The sequence below is a fragment of the Saimiri boliviensis genome, chromosome X, assembly GCF_048565385.1.
Source record: "Saimiri boliviensis isolate mSaiBol1 chromosome X, mSaiBol1.pri, whole genome shotgun sequence".
NCBI lineage: Eukaryota > Metazoa > Chordata > Mammalia > Primates > Cebidae > Saimiri > Saimiri boliviensis.
Genome location: NC_133470.1, coordinates 103,448,453 through 103,467,955, shown reverse-complemented (window position 1 = coordinate 103,467,955; position 19,503 = coordinate 103,448,453). Strand labels below are relative to the sequence as shown.

The window sequence follows — 19,503 nt, the reverse complement described above, 5'->3', positions numbered from 1 at the left end:
CTCCCTCTTAATTTTAAGAATGCTGGATATATTTTATATTTGAAGATTCATTTAGAAATCATTTAGGTCATCATTTGGACAGGTTTGTTTTAATTTGTATTCCTATTGATGTTTGTTCTTGTGAGTAGAACAGATGTGGTAAGGGCAGGAAGGATTTATACACATCGAAGTGGGCCTCTTCCAAGAACAATAAATCCTTTGGTTTCCAAAACATTAAAGATGAACTGATAAACCCTAGTGTTTAGTGACCTGGCTGTCTCTATCCATAATCATCCAAATGACTCAGGTGTGGGTTTTCAGCTTTTCTCATTCTAATATTCTGCCTTAGTGCCCTTGATTGTGTTAATTCTTCTGTATTCTATACCCCTCTGTGTAGTTTCTTCTTCTACAAAACAAATAATAATGGTACCCACATCACAGGGTTGCTGGCAGGATATAATGAGTTTATCCACATAAAATGCTTAAAGCCATGCCTGGCACATAGTAAGCACTCAAAAAATATGAGCTATTATTACTGTGCCAACCCTATCATTACCTTCACCATGCTTTCTCTCTGAATGGCAGTGGCATCTGCCCATTTGCCCAAGGTGGAAACAGTGACTTCATCCTCCACTTTCTTTCTTCCTCATTCTGCCACGTCTAAATAGTCAGGTCTTGCTGATTATTCTTAAATCTGCATTTTCATCCACTCCCCCAGAGAGAGCTTTCCAAAATGCAATTCTGACCATGTCAGCCTTCTCCCTTCACTTGCACTCACTCTCTCCCTACAAACTCCCAACGTGCTTACACCTTTCTCTAGTCGAGTGTGGTGGCTCATGTTTGCAATCCCAGCACTTTGGGAGGCTCAGGCAGGCAGATTGATTGAGCCCAGGAGTTTGAGACTAGCCTGGGCAACATGACAAACTCTCATCTCTACAAATAAAAAAAAAAAATTAACCCAAGCATGGTGGCACATGCCTGTAGTACCAGCTACTTAGGAGGCTGAGGTGAGAGGATTGCTTGAGCACCAGAGTTTGAGGCTGCAGTGAACCATGATTGTGCCACTGCACTGCAGCTTGGGTGACAGAGGAAGACCCTGTTGCAAAACAAAACAAAAAATCAAACCTTTAACAGCAAACCAGAGTGCTGCCTTCAAGCCTTCAATCTTTTGGTGATGTTTCCCTGTAGTGCTATGTTCAGAAGGATTAGTAGGTCACATCTGGGCTCAGTGGAGTGGGGTGCTATGATCATGAATGTCTGCTGTGGAGAGGGATGGGGGTTGAGGAGGCTAATGGCCCATATGTTATGAATTTATAGATCCTGCTACAGGATCAAAACCAAACTCCTTAGCAAGTCAGAGAAGGCCTCATGATATGACTCCTAACAAGTCTTCCAGCCTCATCTCTTGCTTTTCTGTACTCTAGTCACACCAAAGTGCATGTCATTTTCAGAACCACCGTGCTCTTTCTCATCTCCAAGTCGTCACTCATACTATCCCACCAATCTGCAATTTTCTTCCCTTTCCACCTGACCGCTACACATTGTTTCAGACTCAGCTCAGTTTCTGACCACCCAAGGCTGGATGTGAAGCTTTATCTTTGTGTTTCCACAACTCCCTGTGCATACTGCAATTAGTGCTTTAGCCACTGTACCCTATAATGATCCAGTTAGGTGTCTGTGCCCTTCCCATTGCCCACTGTCCCCAAAATCCCCAACCACACTAGGAACGTATATGGGCAGGTACTGTGCTTATTCATTTTTGTATGGCCAGGGCCATGCAACAAGCACTTACTGAGCACCAATTAGGTCCCAGGCACTGGGAATTACCTGACCATCATGTTGGTAAATCCTCAAAGGGTATTAACGGAGCACTCTGCCTAGGGCTAGGTGTCACTGAAGAAGGAGATGCATCTGAATTGAGTTTTTAATTTTTGTTTACTTATTTTTGAGACATTCTCACCCTGTCATTTAGGCAACTGAAGTGTAGTGGCACAACCATAGCTCACTGCAGCCTCAACCTCCTGGGCTCAGGCGATCCTCTCACCTTGACACCTTGACCTCTGGAGTAGCTGGACTACAGACTCACATCACGCCCAGCTAATTTTTTGTAGGGACAGAGTGTCACCATGTTGCCCAGGCTGGTCTCGAACTCCTGGGCTCAAGTGATCCTCCCACCTCAGCCTCCCATAGTGCTGGGTTTACAGAAGGCAGCCACCACACCTGGCCTGAACTGAGTTTTAAAGGTACAGAAAGGGAAACAATTATGGACTAACAGGTCAGCAGGTACAGAATATTAACAGCCACTATTTATGCAAACCTACCAAGGCATGGGCACTGAGCTAAGTGTTTTAATGTATATTACAGATACAAGACTTTACAAAGGCATAGGCAGGCCTGAAGGAACAGAACGGCAAGTTTGGTAACAGTGAAAACTTTAAGGTAGTTGGAGCATAGGATGGAGTACGGGTTAGAGAGAGAGAAGATTGGAGATGTACATAGGGGCCAGAGTAGGAAAGGATGAGCTATGGGATTGGGTTTCACTACTCTTCATTCATGCCGGGAATCTAGGGACAGCAAGGAGAATGCCCTCATGACTCCAAGCTGGCTAGTGGTGAGAAGACTACAACCTCTCCTTAAAAGAAAGAAGATTAACTTTCATTCCTTAAGTTGAACCTGTTTCTAAACCCCTTGGAGACACTGACCTTTAGCTGCTTTAGGCTAAAGTACAGCTTGTGTATTCAGGTTTAGAAAGCCCTAGAGCTGAAAGAAATGTGCATGATTTCCACAGATACTGCCCAAAGCATTATTGTTGTTTCCCCAAAATACCCATCTTCCTTGTTCCAGCTATGGTTCCATATGATGTGGCATGTGGGGAGAAGGGAACCTAGAACAAGAAAAACGAAATGGAGAGACACTCATGGCTCCATGTTCCAAAATGCCTTTATCAAAAAGATGTCAGTGCAGAAAGATGCTATCTCTGAATGCGGACTAAAAATTATAAAGAATTTATGAACCCACAGACATGAAATCCCTGGGTTCCTTTTCATTATCGATTTAGTCTTCAAGTGCTGTGTGTCACAGACAAGTTCTGACATCTGCAGAAGCAGAGCGCAGACGTTCCTACTGAACTGCTACATATTTGTATAGAAAATCTACAGTGATCCGACCACATTTTGGGAGAATCTCATTTCTTAGTCCTGTAGCAGTTGGTGTTGTATGTGAATATGAGTAATATGTTGCCTCCCTGCACAAACAAGAAAGAAATGCTGAACAGGAGAGTGGGAGTGTGTTCCAAATTTAGCTTTCCTCCCAACCTCTGCCCATATGGTCGGTGGTTCAAAAAATGATTACCAAGCCCACAAAATGTAACCTGATATTAGGAATTCCACTCGAACTCTATGAAACCAAGGCTAATACCGGCACCCGGTATACATTGTCTTAATGCCATCTGCTATAAAGAGGCTGAACTTTAAAAGTGGTCCTTGCCTGGGTGCTCCAGTGAGCTGGCCTGCAAGACTATCATCCAGGTTTGGGATAGGACTGATGAGATTTCCATTGGTTAGCAGAGAGATTTCAGAGGGAGCCCCCGAACCTCAACTGGAAATAAGAAGTTTTGAAGAAAAAAGTTTATGGATGTTACAGATCCAAATCAAGAAAGTTTCCAAGTTTGGGATTCCTAGAAGTCAGTATCAGTGAAAATGAGGGGCTCTTTAATTTGCCAGTATAACTTTGGAGGACAGAAATTTTCTCTCACTCATGGTGGCAAGAGCTATTGATTTAAGCTTAGAAACTTTAAGGATAAAGGAAGGAAAATAAACCCTCTAAATGTATTGTCTTACCCACTGGTGAGCTGGTAAATATTTAACAACTGGCTCTCAAAAAAGGAAGTATGCTGTCAGGTTATTTTTAATTTTATAGGAATAAAGGATGTGTAGTACCTTACAATTTACAGATAAAAATATAAAATACTCTTCATTATAAATTCTCTTTAGCCAATTAGTTCTCAAAGAATGCTTTCATTGACTTTGTTCAGGCTCTTACAACTGGAGCCAAACTAGGCTCATGATTGATGAGCAAGTGTAGTTCCTACAAGAATACTGGTTGATATATTGTAATACACTAAGAGGCAACACAAAAGCGAAATGACAGTATTATAATTAGTGTTCCAACGCCAATGAAGTTAGAACTTCACTCCATCAGTGATAGGAGCAACTTCTTTACTGAATTGGATAATAGTTTTCAAACACTGGAAGAATATTTCTTCAATTGTTTTGTGCTATTCAGAATGTAACAGCTACAGAGACAACATGATTTTAAGTTTATTCTGTGTTATTAACATTTTCTCCTATCATTTTCTTAAGCCTAGAGTCTAGACAATCAACAAAAAAAATAAATCAAGCCCTGATTTGTAGTTTCTTCCTGATTTCTGTGGTGTAAATATTTCTATCATGGCCAGCTTCAAGCTACCAATGTGACCACACAACACAAAATTGCAAGGGTATATATTATTTCTATCACACACACACACACAATAGACATATAACCTCGAGTATAGAGAATTATAAAATGCAATAAAATAATTAGGATATGATCAGTCTTCAGTGTTATTTTTGTTTAATAGAATTATTTCATTGTAAATTTGTATAATTTAATTTTTAGTAATGACTATGTTTAACTGGCTCATAGGAATTCTAAAAATTTAACAATTGGCTCTCCTGAGTCAGTGCAAGCCAGCTCTAGTGCACCACTGCCCTCACCCCATTTAGACTGCTTTTGAGTGTTTCCCACCATGAGATCCAAGGTGAGGAAGAATACAAGGCAGAGACACACAGAGCAGGCTTCACCTCCCTACTCAAAGTGTGGGCTACTGCTCTGCTATTTATTGCTAATCTGTAAGAAGACAAGTACAGACTTTGAAAGTAAGCACTTTGAAACTTTCATAGCAATTTGACAGATTTTTAGGTCTGCTGAATCTCATAATTAAAAAGCGTGGCTTGTATTTTGTAGCTTTTTTTTTTGGGGGGGGGACATTTTCTTTTTCTGGTAATTTAGTTTTATTATTTTCTACGAAGATACTGGTCCATGACAGATTTGGGAGGATTGGAAAAAAAAACAACCCTGGGTCCTTCACCATAGATAACTTGAGATGCACTGGTCTATTCTGCTATTCTGTATGGCCAGATTCGGAAGGGAGAGAGTGGTACAGGGGATGAGTGTGAACTAGACAAACTTGATATTGACGATACAGCCATCAGCGCTAATGCCTGTTGCCAGGGGAAGGGCTTTATCCCAGGTTTGCTTTTCTAACATGGGGCAGGATGACCGCAAGCCTGGAAATAATTGGGGAAAAATGAGAACTGGATTCTTGTAGTGGCAAAACAAATCTGGAGGCTGTGAATGACAGAAGATGTTGAAAAGAACTGCTCCCTGGAAAAGTCTCTGCCATTCGTAAGGATCCGCTTACTTAGGAAAACAGTTACAGAAACTCATAATTAGTGACATGTGCTCATAGACAAACAACCAGAAAGAGTCTCTTCTCCACTCCTGTTTCTTTCCACCAGCCTGAAAAATGGCCTCATTGGTTTGCTCAAGCATGTTGATTCTTTTTTGTTCTATTTACATGTTTACATCATAAAATTTTAGCCCCTCAGAGCTATTCAGGACCCTGGAAGTCAAAAGTCCATGATGTAGGTATCTATCTCCAGCCAATATTTCTTACATATGCTTATTTATTTATTTATTATTTTTTTGAGATGCATTCTCACTCTGTTGCCCAGGCTGGAGGGCAATGGTGCTATCTCAGTTCACTGCAACCTCTGCCTCCCGGGTTCAAGCAATTCTCCCACCTTAGCATCCTGAGTAGCTTGGATTACAGATGTGTGCCACCACGCCCGGCTAATTTTTGTATTTTCAGTAGAGATCGGATATTGCCATGTTAGCCAGGCTGGTGTCAAACTCTTGGCCTCAAGTGATCTGCCTGCCTCGGCCTCCCAAAGTGCTGGGATTACACGTGTGAGCCACTGTACCTGGCCTGATATGCTTATTTATTCTCTGCTCAAATACTTTCAAAGTCAGGAAGCTAATTGTTTCTCAGAGCAATCCAGTCAATTGAGAAATAGCTCAAAGAGATAGTTCATCTTTCTGTTAGCCAAAACATGTCTCCTTGTAAATGTCATGCATTGGCTCCAGATCTACTCTCCTCTTCCATATGCAAGACCTCTTACTATTAGAAGACAACATTCATATCTTCCTAATTTTTCTCTCATGTAGACTGAACACTGTTACTTCTTTTCACCATCCTCCATCCTCCCACTATCCCTGTGTGCAGAATCTTCCCCATCTGTCTCTCTCAAGATTCAAAGGAGGCTACAAACACCCTATGTCTCACATACTGTGCCTTCCCCCACTCAGCTGAAACTTACTCCTGTGTTGACTGGAACAGGGATCTCAGATCTCTCTCTCGCTCTCTCTCTCTCTTTTTTTTTTTTTTTTTTTTTATGGAGTCTCGCTCTGTCACTAGATTGGAGTGCAGGGGTACGATCTCGGCTCACTGCAACTTCCGCCTGCCAGGTTTAAGCAATCCTCCTGCCTCACTCTCCTGAGTAGCTGGGACTAGAGGTGTGCGCCACCATGCCCAGCTAACTTTTCGTATTTTTGTATTTTTAGTAGAGACAGGGTTTCACCATGTTGGCCAGGATGGTCTTGATCTCTGGACCTCATGATCCCACCAACTTCAGTCTCCCAAAGTGCTGGGATTACAGGCATGAGCCACTGCCCCTGGTCTCTCAGATCCCTTTGCACACTTACGGCTGCTGGTGCTATCTCAGCTTACTGCAACCTCTACTTCCTGGGTTCAAGCAAAGTTGAAGGGTACTTTGAGGAAGCTAGTTTAAGATTCAGTGAAGGTGAAGCATACTGTTGCCCTACCGACTATGGGACCAAAGGAAGAAAATGTGAAAAGTAACATTACAAGTCCATAACTGAATATTCACTAAATACCTACTAAGTGAGAGTTACTGAGCAGCATGGAAGGAAGGAGAATAGGTGATTGAGAACTGGGAAGTGTATGCACAGGATGAAAAATACTTGCTTTTGACTCTCCAAGGAGTCAAAAGCAAGTATTTTTGGAGAAACCACTCTCCTCTGAAGCTTATCCTGAAGGTGCTCATGAGATTTCCCCCTGCTCTAACCTTGACTGTCCTGAGGTACCTGAATTTGTAGAATAGCCTCTACTCCATTTTTTGTTTTCTTTATTCTCTCTCTCTCTCTCTGTCCTGATAGAGTTTTGCTCTTGTTGCCCAAAATGGAGTGCAGTGGTGCGATCTCAGCTCACAGCAACCTCTGCCTCCCAGGTTTTAGCGATTCTCCTGCCTCAGCCTCCCAAGTAGCTGGGATTACAGGCACACACCACCACACCTGGATAATTTTGTATTTTTAGTAGAGACAGGGTTTCTCCACATTGGTCAGGATGGTCTTGAACTCCAACCTCAGGTGATCCTCCTGACTCGGCCTCCCGAAGTGCTGGGATTACAGGCATGAGCCACTGTGTCCAGCCTGTTCTTTCTTTTTAAAACAGATTTTCACTCTATCGCCCAGGCTAGAGTGCAGTGGTGCGATCTCGGCTCACTGCAACCTCCACCTCCCAGGTTGGTTCAAGCGATTCTCATGCCTCACTCTCTCGAGTAGATGGGACAACAGGTGCATGCCACCATGCCCGGATAAGCTTTGGATTTTTTGTAGAGATGGGGTTTCACCATGTTGCTCAGGCTGGTCTTGAACTCCTAGGCTCAAGCAATCCACCCCGCTTGGCCTCCCAAACTGCTGGGATTACAGGTGTGAGCTACTGTGCCTGGCCTTCTATTACATTTTTATTTACTTGATAATTATATTACTGCTTCAGTCCACAAGTGAGATACAAAGTAACAGATTCTGTCTGTGCTGGTGCTTGTGTTCTCACCTTAGCTTATTTACCATCAGCCATTCACATTAGGATTGTAAAAAAAACAAAAACAAAAAAAGACTAAAAGTCACTTTAAAAAAACTCAGCAAGTATATTTGGTCTTGAAATGATAAGAATCATTAAACATCTTTTAGGCAGATGTGTATACAGGTAATATTTTTAAGAAGGTTTCTCTTCAGAAATTTTAACCACACAAAAACTTGCCAGTAACTTGGTTCCTACCAGTGCGAGTGGGAAATCTCCTTGTATCTGACACAGGCAAATACCAGAAAGAAGGGAGGTGATGGCTGCATCTTTGTTCTTTTTGCCATGTTAGAAAAAGCTAGAGGACAGCACTGTCTGAATTAGAGAGATCTGACAGCACATGCATGCACACGTGCACAGTTTAAGGGGCCTTACGGAAAGTCAACGATTGCAGGGCATTGGCTGGCTCCACATCCCTCCTCCTCTCCGAGCAGGACCTCAGCCTTCACTTGATTTCTGATTTCTACCTGCAACCACTAGGTCTATCCACACAAGACATTTCAGCTTCTGTATCACTCTGCAGGCTCACTGTTCCTCCTTTCTGATTTGAACCCCCTAGGAGATCATTGTTTATCACAAAAACTTTGGACAAGAGCACAGGTTTAATTAGACTTCTCCACATTTCTCTTTCTGCTATGCTATTTCTTGTTGCAGGGAAGCACTTCCCATTTTCTGGCATGGAAGTCTGTTCTCCCAGATCCCTCAGGGATGTTATCCTACAGGGATTGCTTGTTTGGCAGCTCATCGAGAGGCTTCAGGCTTGCCACTTTCCTGCTGGATCCTTCTCTAGTTTCCCACCAGCTGAATGTTGAGCCTCTCCACCCCTTTCCTTTCTACCAATACTTGGCTAAATTACCACATTTTAGTTGAGGCTGTCATGAAACTGGCCAACATGGCTTCTATCCAGAGAAAATGAGTTGCACCACTTAGTCAAATTCATCTGTTCAACAGTTTCTTCTTAATTTGAAGTTTGATTAGAAAATATAATACAATGGCACTAAATTGCTCACAATATCCCTAATACTTACATGTAAGACCTGCCAGCAAGTATACCTTTTACAGCATTACTCCTGATAAAAAGCCTTAAAGCCCAATGGCTCAGATGGGAAAGTATCACAGGGCAGCACACCTAGAAAAGCAAATCTCAGGATATGTCCTTCCAAATAAGAAACAAACTCCCTAAGGTATCCTGAGTTATGATAACTTTATGGGAAGTTTTAACCTTTTCTCATTCTCATCTATCACCAGATTACCTATAGTAATTCCCTAGCCAACATTAAAGCATGGGGAAAGCCTCTTTCTTGGTATACCTACTCAATTGGCAGGTAATATCACTGCTAAAGGTCACATCTAAGTCCCTCTTTGTGAGCCCCGGGAGCTTCACAAAGCTCTAGGGTGAGCTGGGATTGGCTGTCTCGTCAATTGATTAGCAAGAACCACCTGGTCTGTATCTGTGTGAAAAGTTCTATTATAGTGAGCTTTGCTTCCTTCAGCTTCCCTATGACATTTGATCTCTAAAAGAAAAGATCAAAACATGACAGCAGATTGCTTGTAGCTCAGAGCGAGATAGAATGGAAAAAAATCAGGGGCCCTTTCTTGACCCTCCCCAACTCGTTGTCCACCCGTGCCCTTACCGCCCCACTAGCAACAAAGAAAATAAAACATAACTAGCTGTGATTCTTTCAAGATGTAGGTGACTACTACTGTTGTGACTATGTGGTTATTTGTACAACTCAGTAGACATATTTGTCATTGTTCAAATACCTTCTCACTTCAAACCACCCTAGGCTAAAAACAAGTTAATGAGTAATTAAAAATACCACCTTTGGGGATGGAGATGATGAAGAACGTCTTTTTTTTCAGATTCCTTCTTTTTTTTATTTTTAACTGACATGTGATAATTGTACATATTTATGAGGTACATAGTGATGTTTTGATACATATACTGTATACTGATCAGATCAGGGTAATTAGCATATCCATCACCTCAAACATGTATCATTTCTTTATGCTGGGAACATTCAATAATCTTTCAGCTATTAGAAACTCTGTATTATTGTTAACTATAGTCATTCTACGGTGGTTCTAGAACACCAGACTTAGTCCTCTTATCTGGCTGCAATTTTGTGTCCTTTGACATATCTCTCCCTACCCCACCTCTGTTCTACTTTTGACTTCTATGAGACCAACCTTTTTTAGTTTCCATATATGAATGAGAACATGTGGTGTTTAACTTTTTGTTACCAGCTTATTTCACTTAACACAATGTCCTCCAGTTCCATTCACATTGCCTGGAATGACAGGATTTCCTTCTTTTTTATGGCTGAATAGTATTCTATGGTGTATATATACACCATATTTTCTTTATGCATTCATCTATTGTTGGAAACCAAGGTTGATTCCATATTTTGGCCATTGTGAATAGTGTTGCCCTAAACATGGGAGTGCAGATATCTCTTCAATATACTGGTTTCCTTTCCTCTGAGTAAATGCCCAGTAGTGGGATTGCTGGATCATATGGTTGTTCTATTTGTAGTTTTTTGAGGAATCTCCACACTGTTCTTTATAGTGGCTATACTAGTGTATATTGCCACCCACAGTATGTAACAGTAGCACATTTGTAGTGAAAACTATTGGCTAGACATTTGGAACTTAGTTTTATTTGCCAAAAGCCTTTAGCTAAAATGATAATTTAGATTATAACCCTGAACAATATTAATATTACCCCAAATGGGTATGATGCTTTAAAGTAGAAAAGTTATATAGAGTTATATAAAGTATGTTATATCCATTATCTCATGCGTTTCATTCAACAGCTTATGAAGTGAGTAGGTCAGGAAATATTTTCCATCAGTTTTGCAAGTGAGAAGACTGAGGCTCAGAGGAACTGAGTGACTTTGTCCAAGGCCACAACATTGGGAAGTGGTAGACACAGAACTGGGACCCAGTTTGTCCGACTCTGTAGAAGTGATGCCCTTCCCTTTACATCTCAAACTTCAACAGTCTAAGAGTAAGAAGGTGTCCCATTTGCCCAACAGATGGGATCTACCTACTAGTGGATGACATGGGATCCCTTGCACAGAGGTTACATGTTGGAGGGACTGATATCCCAAGAAATAAGTTTAGAGGGAGTCACTTTAAGATCTTGCCTGAGAGTTCCAGGGGTGGATTACTTATCAGGAAGCAGTCTACAACTTTCGTGACAAAGATCTGAATGGCACATTTCCAAAGAGCACAAAGGAAGTAGAACTGGGTTACTCAAACTATAAAACACGTTTTGTTAAAACTGCCATAATTTATTCCTGGACTTGTTATCAACAGGGTAGTATAAATAGATGTATTACTGTATCTAATGTATTCCATGCTCTGCACAGGACTCAACAACTTTCCCATTAAAAAAAAGAAAGAAAGAAAAAATTCCAGGACATTTCATTTTCCTGTAAGCTTTCTACTCATTTTTCAGCAGGCAACATTATTTGTTCTAAATCATTAATAGGCCTATCATAAAGTTCCAGTGGCCCTTTTCACCAGACCACTCTATTAATGAATTTATTAATACAAAATGACTACCAGCCTGTTTATGGACGTTTGACTTGACACTTTAGAAGAACACTTAAGCTATTGAAGTGTCCTTCACCTTTCCTATGTGCACAAGCTTGTTAGGAGTAGAACTGTAAGGTTACACTTGATCCAGTACAAAAAAAAATAATAAATAAGGAATAAATAAATAAAAATCACTGGCTTATGAAAATATTTCCTAATTGCTATTTTACTTGAGGTCATCGTTATTTTGCTTTCAGATTATAAGGTGACTAATATATGCCACAGATTGCTAAAATAATAAGTTATAATCCAATGATACTAAATAATACTAATAATATTACCCTAAATGGGGCTCACAGCTGTGAAATTGTAAAGGCTTCCTCCACAGTACTGCTGGTTGGAAGCGACCACCCAGGGGCAGACCACTGTTTTTCCCCATAGTACTTGGAGATGGCAACAGAAGAATGGCAAAGGGACCAGTCACCCCCTGCCAAGTAACAAGTGGCAGGTTTCCTCTTTCCAGTCCCCACACTGATATCTGAGAGACTGAAAGTTTCTTGAAAGGAAGCATTTCTATAAGAAATACCTGTTTACCAAGGGCGATAAATAGCCATTCGCTTTTAATATTGGTGATATAGTTTGGCTGTGTCCTCACCCAAATCTCATCTAGAATTCTAGCTCTCATAACTCCCACGTGTTGTGGGAGGGACCCTGTGGGAGGTAACTGAATCTGGGGGGTTGTTTCTCCCATACTGTTCTTGTGGTAGTGAATAAATCTCATGAGATCTGGTGGTTTTATAAGGGGTTTCCGCTTTTGCGTGACTCTCATTCTCTCTTGCCCACTGCCATGTAAGATACACCTTTGCTCTTCCTTTCTCTTCTGCCATGATTGTGTCTTCCCCAGCCATGTGGAACTGTGAGTCCATTAAACCTCTTTCCTTTATAAATTACCCAGTCTCTCGCATGCCTTTATTAGCAGCATGAGAACAGACTAATACAGTCAGTTTAAGCCCTAAACCCAAGATGTGTTTCCTGAACTCTACTCCCCAGCCCACCACCAACCAGCTCAAGCCCCTCTTACTCCCATTTAGCAACGAGGAATGTTTCTATCTTCTATAGTCTATTTCCACTTTCTTTATTCATCATTTTGCCCTGTCTTTAGCCCAGCTTGAGAGAAAAATCATCTTTTTGTTCTGAGACTTGCAGTTATAAAGGCATTAGGTTCACTAGAACGTCCTGGCTGCACCCACAGAGCAATGTAGGCTGGAGCAAGAAAAGGTCCAGGGAGGACAAGGAAGGATGAGGAATGTTAATGCAGATGTCTCTGAGATGGCCGTTTCTTGCTGGAGGTTCCTTTTTCTATGTTCCAGTTTTGTTTCCAATAGCAGATATGTGTGTATGCATGTGTGTTTCTGTGCAGGCAAGAGTGGAAACATGGTAGAGAGGAGGCAGATGCTCAAGCTGCTTAGTCATCACATACTAACCTGGGACACCTGGCCAGAGCCTGCAAAGTTTCTCAGGGATCTGCCCCAGCCGAAGCACTGGGAGTGGCCAGCTTCCCAGACGGCTTACAAGAAGGGCTTTGAGAAAGCCATTAACTAGGAACACTGTGGATGGCAGCCTGGCAAAAAGAGAGCTTATTACACCAGGTCCTTCATGAATGAAGATCTGTTTTTGGAGAAAAGTCTATACATGGGTGTTCAGACTCATGGGCAAAATCTATTCTTTGCAGAAAATACATGAACTAGAGATGCTGAGAAAACTAAAGGGCTTCCAGAGATTTTTAGACTAATAATAATAATCATCTTATGATTGCTTTAAATATTTGTAAAGCTTAGCAGGTTAAAAAGCACTTTCCCAGTCATTATCATATTTGATTTTCACAGTAACTCATTGAAGTAGTCAAGGCAAGGGTGATTATGCCCATTTTACAAATGGGGAAATGAGGCTCGGAGCAGCTAAATAACTTGCTCAAGGACCCAAGTGTCCTAATCGATCGCATGGATGACTGGGCCTTGAACCTCTCTTACACTTCTTAGAGTACACTTAGCTAATTGTTGGGTAGTTTAGTGGCTTCTTAGATACTTGAAGTATTAAATCTAAAAGGACACAAGCTCTCAATTTGAATATGGTAAGGGGCTGAGCACAATGGCTTATTCCTGTAATCCTAGCACTTTGGGAGGCTGAGGCAGGAGGACTGCTTGAGCCTAGGAGTTCAAGTTCAAGACCAGCCTGGGCAAGAAAGCAAGACACTATCTCTATAAAACATAAGATAATTAGCCAGCCATGGTGGCGTGTGGCTGTAGTCTCAGCTACTCTGATCACTTGAGCCTAGGAGTTCAAGACTGCAGTGAGCTCTGATTGCACCATTGCTCTCCAGCCTGAACAACAAAGTGAGACCCTGTCTCAAAAAAAAAAAAAAAAAAAAAGAAAAGAAAAAGAAGAAGGTAATAAGGACTGCAAACAAATCATCCAAGGTCTTGCTAAAATGGCTATCTGATGAATAGGTCTTGAGGTAGCACCTGAGATTCCACATTTCTAATAAGTTCCCAGATAACACTACTTGAAAGCTACTTCTGGTCCATGGACCCCACATGGAGTAGCAAGGGTTAAGAGGATATTGTTGCTGAATGTTGGTTACTTGGTTATAACTGTCTTTCATGGGTCTAAAACAAACAAACAAACAAACAAACCTAAGACAATTCTAATCTACATCTACAGGCTCTTTGAGCTCTCACAGGTCAGCAACCAAGTAGCTTTAATATCATTTTGAGTGCCTACTAGGTACCAGGCACTATGCCAAATGCTTTGCAAGAATGATTTTATTTAATCCCCACAACTCTATGAAACAAGAACTATTATTATCTCCATTTAAATATATATAACATATATATATATTATTTTAAGTTCTGGGATACATGCGAAGGACATGCAGGTTTGTTACATAGGTAAACATGTGGCATGGTGGTTTGCTACACCTATCAACCCATCACATAGGCATTAAGCCCAGCATGCATTAGCTCTTGATCCTGATACTCTCCCTCCCTCAGTCCCCTACCTGACAGGCCCGGCATGTGTTGTTCCCCTCCCTGTGTCCATGTGTTCTCACTGTTTGGCTCCCACTTGTGGGTGAGAACATGTGGTGTTTGGTTTTCTGTTCCTGTGCTAGTTTGCTGTATCTCCACTTTTTAGAAGCTGACGCAGGCTGAGGTTACAGTGAGCTGAGATTGTGCCACTGCACTCCAGCCTGGGCAACACAGCGAGACTCTGTTCCCCCCCAACACACACACACAAAAGGTTTTTTTAAAAAAGAGAAATAAACATGGGTGGTGGTGTCAAAATAGAAACAAGAACAGTATGTTTATGGGGTTCACAGGGTATGAATATGGCTGTTCTTGCCAAAGTGGAGTGTTATTATTGGGTTAGTGGTGGGAAATGAAGCCAGAAGGGCAGTTTAGGCTAGACCAGTAGACCCTCAGAACTTTGCTAAGGAGTCTTAGCCTTATCCTCAAGGCAATGAAAACAGCATGGAGGCAGCTGAGCTATGGAGAAAGTATGAGATGTCTTTGAAAGATTAACCAGGTAGCTATGCAAGATGAATCTGATGGAATCTTCCGCCTGGGTCTCAAATTCTTTGTCTTCTAATCTACTAGCCTAAGGCTCTCAATACTCCTGCCTAGGCCTAGAAGCCTGGAGACCGCTTAGGATGTGACTGTAATAGTATGTGCAGGAGGGTGTGAAGGGGGAAAAGAAAGGAAGGATTAACAGAAGCAGAATAAATTACAAAGAAAGAATTGGCAGGGATTGGGGGCCTAATTGCATATAAGGGCAAGGGAAAAGAAAGAAGAAAAGATGGCTTTAGGTTTAAGCCTCAGTGATCAAGAGAATGATGGTCAGTTGACAGATCTGACTTGTGACACATCACGTTGGGGGTGGTGATGGTGAAGTCAGAAATGATTAATAAGCAGCTGGAGATGTGGGATGGTAGCTCGGGAAAGCAGTTGAGACTCGTGGTAATGACTTTATGTAAGTTAGTTCCCAAAGCATTATAATAGTTAAGGAATGTTCACTGTAGGATTATCCACAACAGCCAAGAGCTGGAAGCAATCTACATGCCCACTGATGTATGAATGGATAAAGCAATTGTGGTACATACATACAATGGAATATTACTCAGTCTCAAAAAAGAAGAAAATCTTGTCACATTCTACAACATGGATGAACTTTGAGAAAATTATGCTAAGTGAAACAAACCAGTCACAGAAGGACAAATACTGCATTACTCCATCCTATATGCAGTATCTAAAGTAGTCACAGAAGCAGAAAGTAAAACGATAGTTGCTAAGGGCTGGGGGAGGGAGAAATGACGAGTTGCTGCTCAATGGACATAGAGTTTTAGTCACACAAGATGAAAAAGTTCTAGAGATCTGTGGAACAATAATGTGCATATAATTAACAATATCGTACTGTACACTTAAGTTTGTTAAGAGGCCAGATTCCATGTTAGATTCTTTTTATTCTAATAAAAAATAAATAAACAAATCATAAAAAAACATTGAGCCCAGCCACGGTGGGTCATACCTATAATCCCAGCACTTTGGGAAGCTGAAGTGAGAGGATCACTTGAGCCCAGAAGTTCGAGACTGCAGTAAGCTGTGAATGCACCATTGCACTCCAGCCTGGGGAACAGAGGGAGACCCTATCTCAAAAGGAAAAAAAAAAAAAAAAAGTTGAAAGATGGGGAATAGATAAGATCTACATTCTCTTTGGAGAAGAGATAAAAGACAGAGGCTTAAGAAGGGACATCCAGATAATAGCCAGTTTCAGGTAAGATTAGGAAGAAGAACTAAGAAGGAAAGAGGCTGCCAGAGAAATAGGAGCATTTAGCATCTCAGAGGCTGTGGATGATAGGGTTTTAAGAAGAAGGCTATGGCTGTGCACCACAGAGGAAACAAAATGGCACTGGAAGTCTCAAGACCTGAGGTAGATTTCCAGTTCTTCCATTTAGAGCAATCTCATTTCTTCTCTGAGCCCTGGTTTCATTATCTGTAAAGTCGAAGAACACCTACCCATATGAAAGTACTCTAAACTGTGATATGGAATAGAAATGTGAGGAATTTTTTGTTGTTGTTTTGCCTCCTTGATCCCAGCAGTACTATGTTACTTTTTTTCTATTGCTCTTGTTTATTTTTTATTTTATTTTATTTTTATTGAGACAGAGTCTGGCTCTGTCTCCCAGGCTGGAGCACAGTAGCACAATCTCAGCTCACCACAATCACTGCCTCCTGGACTCAGGCGATCCTCCCAAGTAGCTGGGACAATAGGTATGCCACCACATCCTGCTAATTTTTGTATTTTTGTAGAGATGGGATTTCATCATGTTGCCCAGACTTGTCTGGAACTCCTGGGCTCAAGTGATCCTCCCACTTCAGCCTCCTAAAGTTCTGGGATTATAAGCATGAATCACTATGCCCTACCACTCTTGTCTTTATGTAGGTCTTCAGTTATGTGTCATAGCCTATCTACGTTCAGCTGTGAGAAAACAAAATAGACATAGCGTCCTAAGAAAAGAGGGCCAGCTAATGGCTCTTCCTTTGAAAGTTATCCCACCATTGGTTTTCACAAGACTCCCAAGGTTGCATTTCTTTTTTTGTTTCTAACTTTTGTTTTAAGTTCAGGGGTACATGTGCAGGTTTGTTATATAGGTAAACTTGTGTTATGGGGCTTTGTTGTACAGATTATTTCATCCCAAATTTGCATTTATTATTATCCATTTCCTTTTATAAATGAGAAGAACCAAGGAAATCTCTAGTGAGAAACAGAGCAAACTGATTAGGTCAGTTCTTTTTAGATAATGAAAAACAGGAAGTTAACCTTTTAATCTACCCAAGGTTGGAAACGGGCGCGGGGGGGTGGGGGAGGGAGGAAGGGAAAAAAAAAAACGCTACCTAAAAACTTCACTTTCTAGAGCTTGTATAGTCTTTCCTTGAAGAATTGATGACATTGTATATTGCAAGGATTGTAGGGGAATTATAGACAGCAGGTTCAATTTCTTTTTAATTCCTGAGCATCACCATGTTTAGATTACATTTGGGTCAGCACTAATCAGTTACCTGCAAGGAAACGGAGCTGATTCTTCACTTTCATCATTCCATCACCAGAGCCTCCAATGCACTCATCTTCATCGTCACCACAGTCTCCACTTTCAAACCCTTCCTCATCCAGGTTTTGATCCAGAACTCTACCTTTGGGCACAGACATGGTTCTCAGGAGCTGAAAGAAAACAACAGGAATGCATCAGCACTTCATATTTCTCAGGTAGGTCTACAGTGTGTTATTAACAGGAGGCATTGAAAAATGTTCAGTGAATTACACAGAAGCTTTAAAAAGTCACTTTCAAATTTAAGTAGCTGTAAACTGCTTATACTCTTTAGAGTTTCATACTTCTGGACCTTCCCACAGCATTTGATGTGATGCTGTACTCCTTGACTCTACTTACATCATGCAGTAGCCAGAGTGTATATTGCATCAGATCATCTCATACCATGGTATTTAAGCTCCTGAAAGTCTCCATGATACAACTCACTGCTGGGGAACTTAAGACATGATAACACAAAGCTAGGAGGACATCAGTATCAGAAAAGATCCCTATGGAAGCCCCCAATAACCAAATTTACAGTCACTAAATTAAAACCACAAAATGCTTCCTGCCAAATGAAGGGAATAGCAGTGCCATTTTATACACATTTACAATGACTACTTATAATCAATCATCATAATTATATATGTCTTGATCACTAGAAAAACGGTTTAATAGTCTCCCCTCCTGCAATTCCAATAAGATGCTTTTAAATTCATTTTGCTTTATTGTAGATAATATGCATAATAAGAGACATGTTTGTTTTACTCTGCAGTGTCTGGCTTTTCAGTCACATGGCTAATATGTTACTAATTTTATGGGACTCCCACCTTTCGAAAGTCTCTCCACTGACCCATAGACCCAGTGCACCGCATGAAGGGTCCCCAAGGGCCATTGTCCAATTCCATCTTATTTTTCCTCACCATCTCTCTCCAAGACTTCATTCTCATATTCTGTTTTTGTCCTGGCTTCTTCCTCATCACCCATTTCTCATACTAAATCTTAGTCCCATCCCTTACTTTTAAAAGACAACCAACAAAAGATTCTGGATATACAGAAACTGATATTTTTGTGATTGTGGAAGAGGTATCCAGAAAGAAAAATTGCTGCAAACAGAGGCTGGGGTTTCTGCGGTTTCCATAGTCCCTATGTTTATTGCCACGGCTAAGTATACTTTTATGTTCTCCACCTGTGATTTAGCTGCCACACTGAAACCTGCTTGGAAAAAGCTACATACTACAGAGAAATGTGATTCTGCAGGTGGTTTTTACATTTTTATTTTTATTTTTTAGCAAAGAGGAAAGCCCTAAAGAGGTTTTTTGTTTTTTTTTTTTTTTGTTTTTTTTTTTTTTTTCTGGCCAACAACCTCTAATGGATTACAGAAGCCAACCTACCAACTGTTTCCCACTCCAGCACCACGTTCACTCTCCCACCCCGGCACTTCCACTCTCTCACCCTACCACATCCTCTGCTGCTCATCATACACAACTAAATTTGTTATATACATATACAGGCTAAGATGAGCTGGATTAGTGATTCTCAAACTTCTTGGTCTCAGGACTCCTTTACACTTACTGAGAACCATAGAACACTTTGGTTTATATAAGTTATCGCTACCAACATTTGCCATCTTAGAAATTATAACTGATAAATTTTAAAAATATTTGATAGCTTCTGTAAACATAACAAGAATGAACCCATAATGTGACAGACTTTTTTTTTTTTTTTTTTTTTTTTGACACAGGGTCTTGATCCATCACCCAGGTGGGAGTGCAGTGGCATGATCATGGCTCACTGCAGCCTCGACCTCTCAGGCTCAAGCAATCCTCTCACCTCAACTTCCCAAGTAGCTGGGACT

The 19,503-nt window shown here is 41.1% G+C and overlaps 1 protein-coding gene across 1 annotated transcript in view; it reads right to left on the bottom strand.

Annotated features, from left to right (window-relative positions):
• GPC3 (glypican 3) overlaps positions 1-19,503 on the bottom strand; it is a 465,288-nt gene that overhangs the window by 42,489 nt on the left and 403,296 nt on the right. Inside the window, exon 7 of the mRNA XM_003931143.4 lies at positions 17,620-17,779. Within this exon, the coding sequence (XP_003931192.1) occupies positions 17,620-17,779 (160 nt within the window). The remainder of the gene's footprint in view (positions 1-17,619; positions 17,780-19,503) is intronic.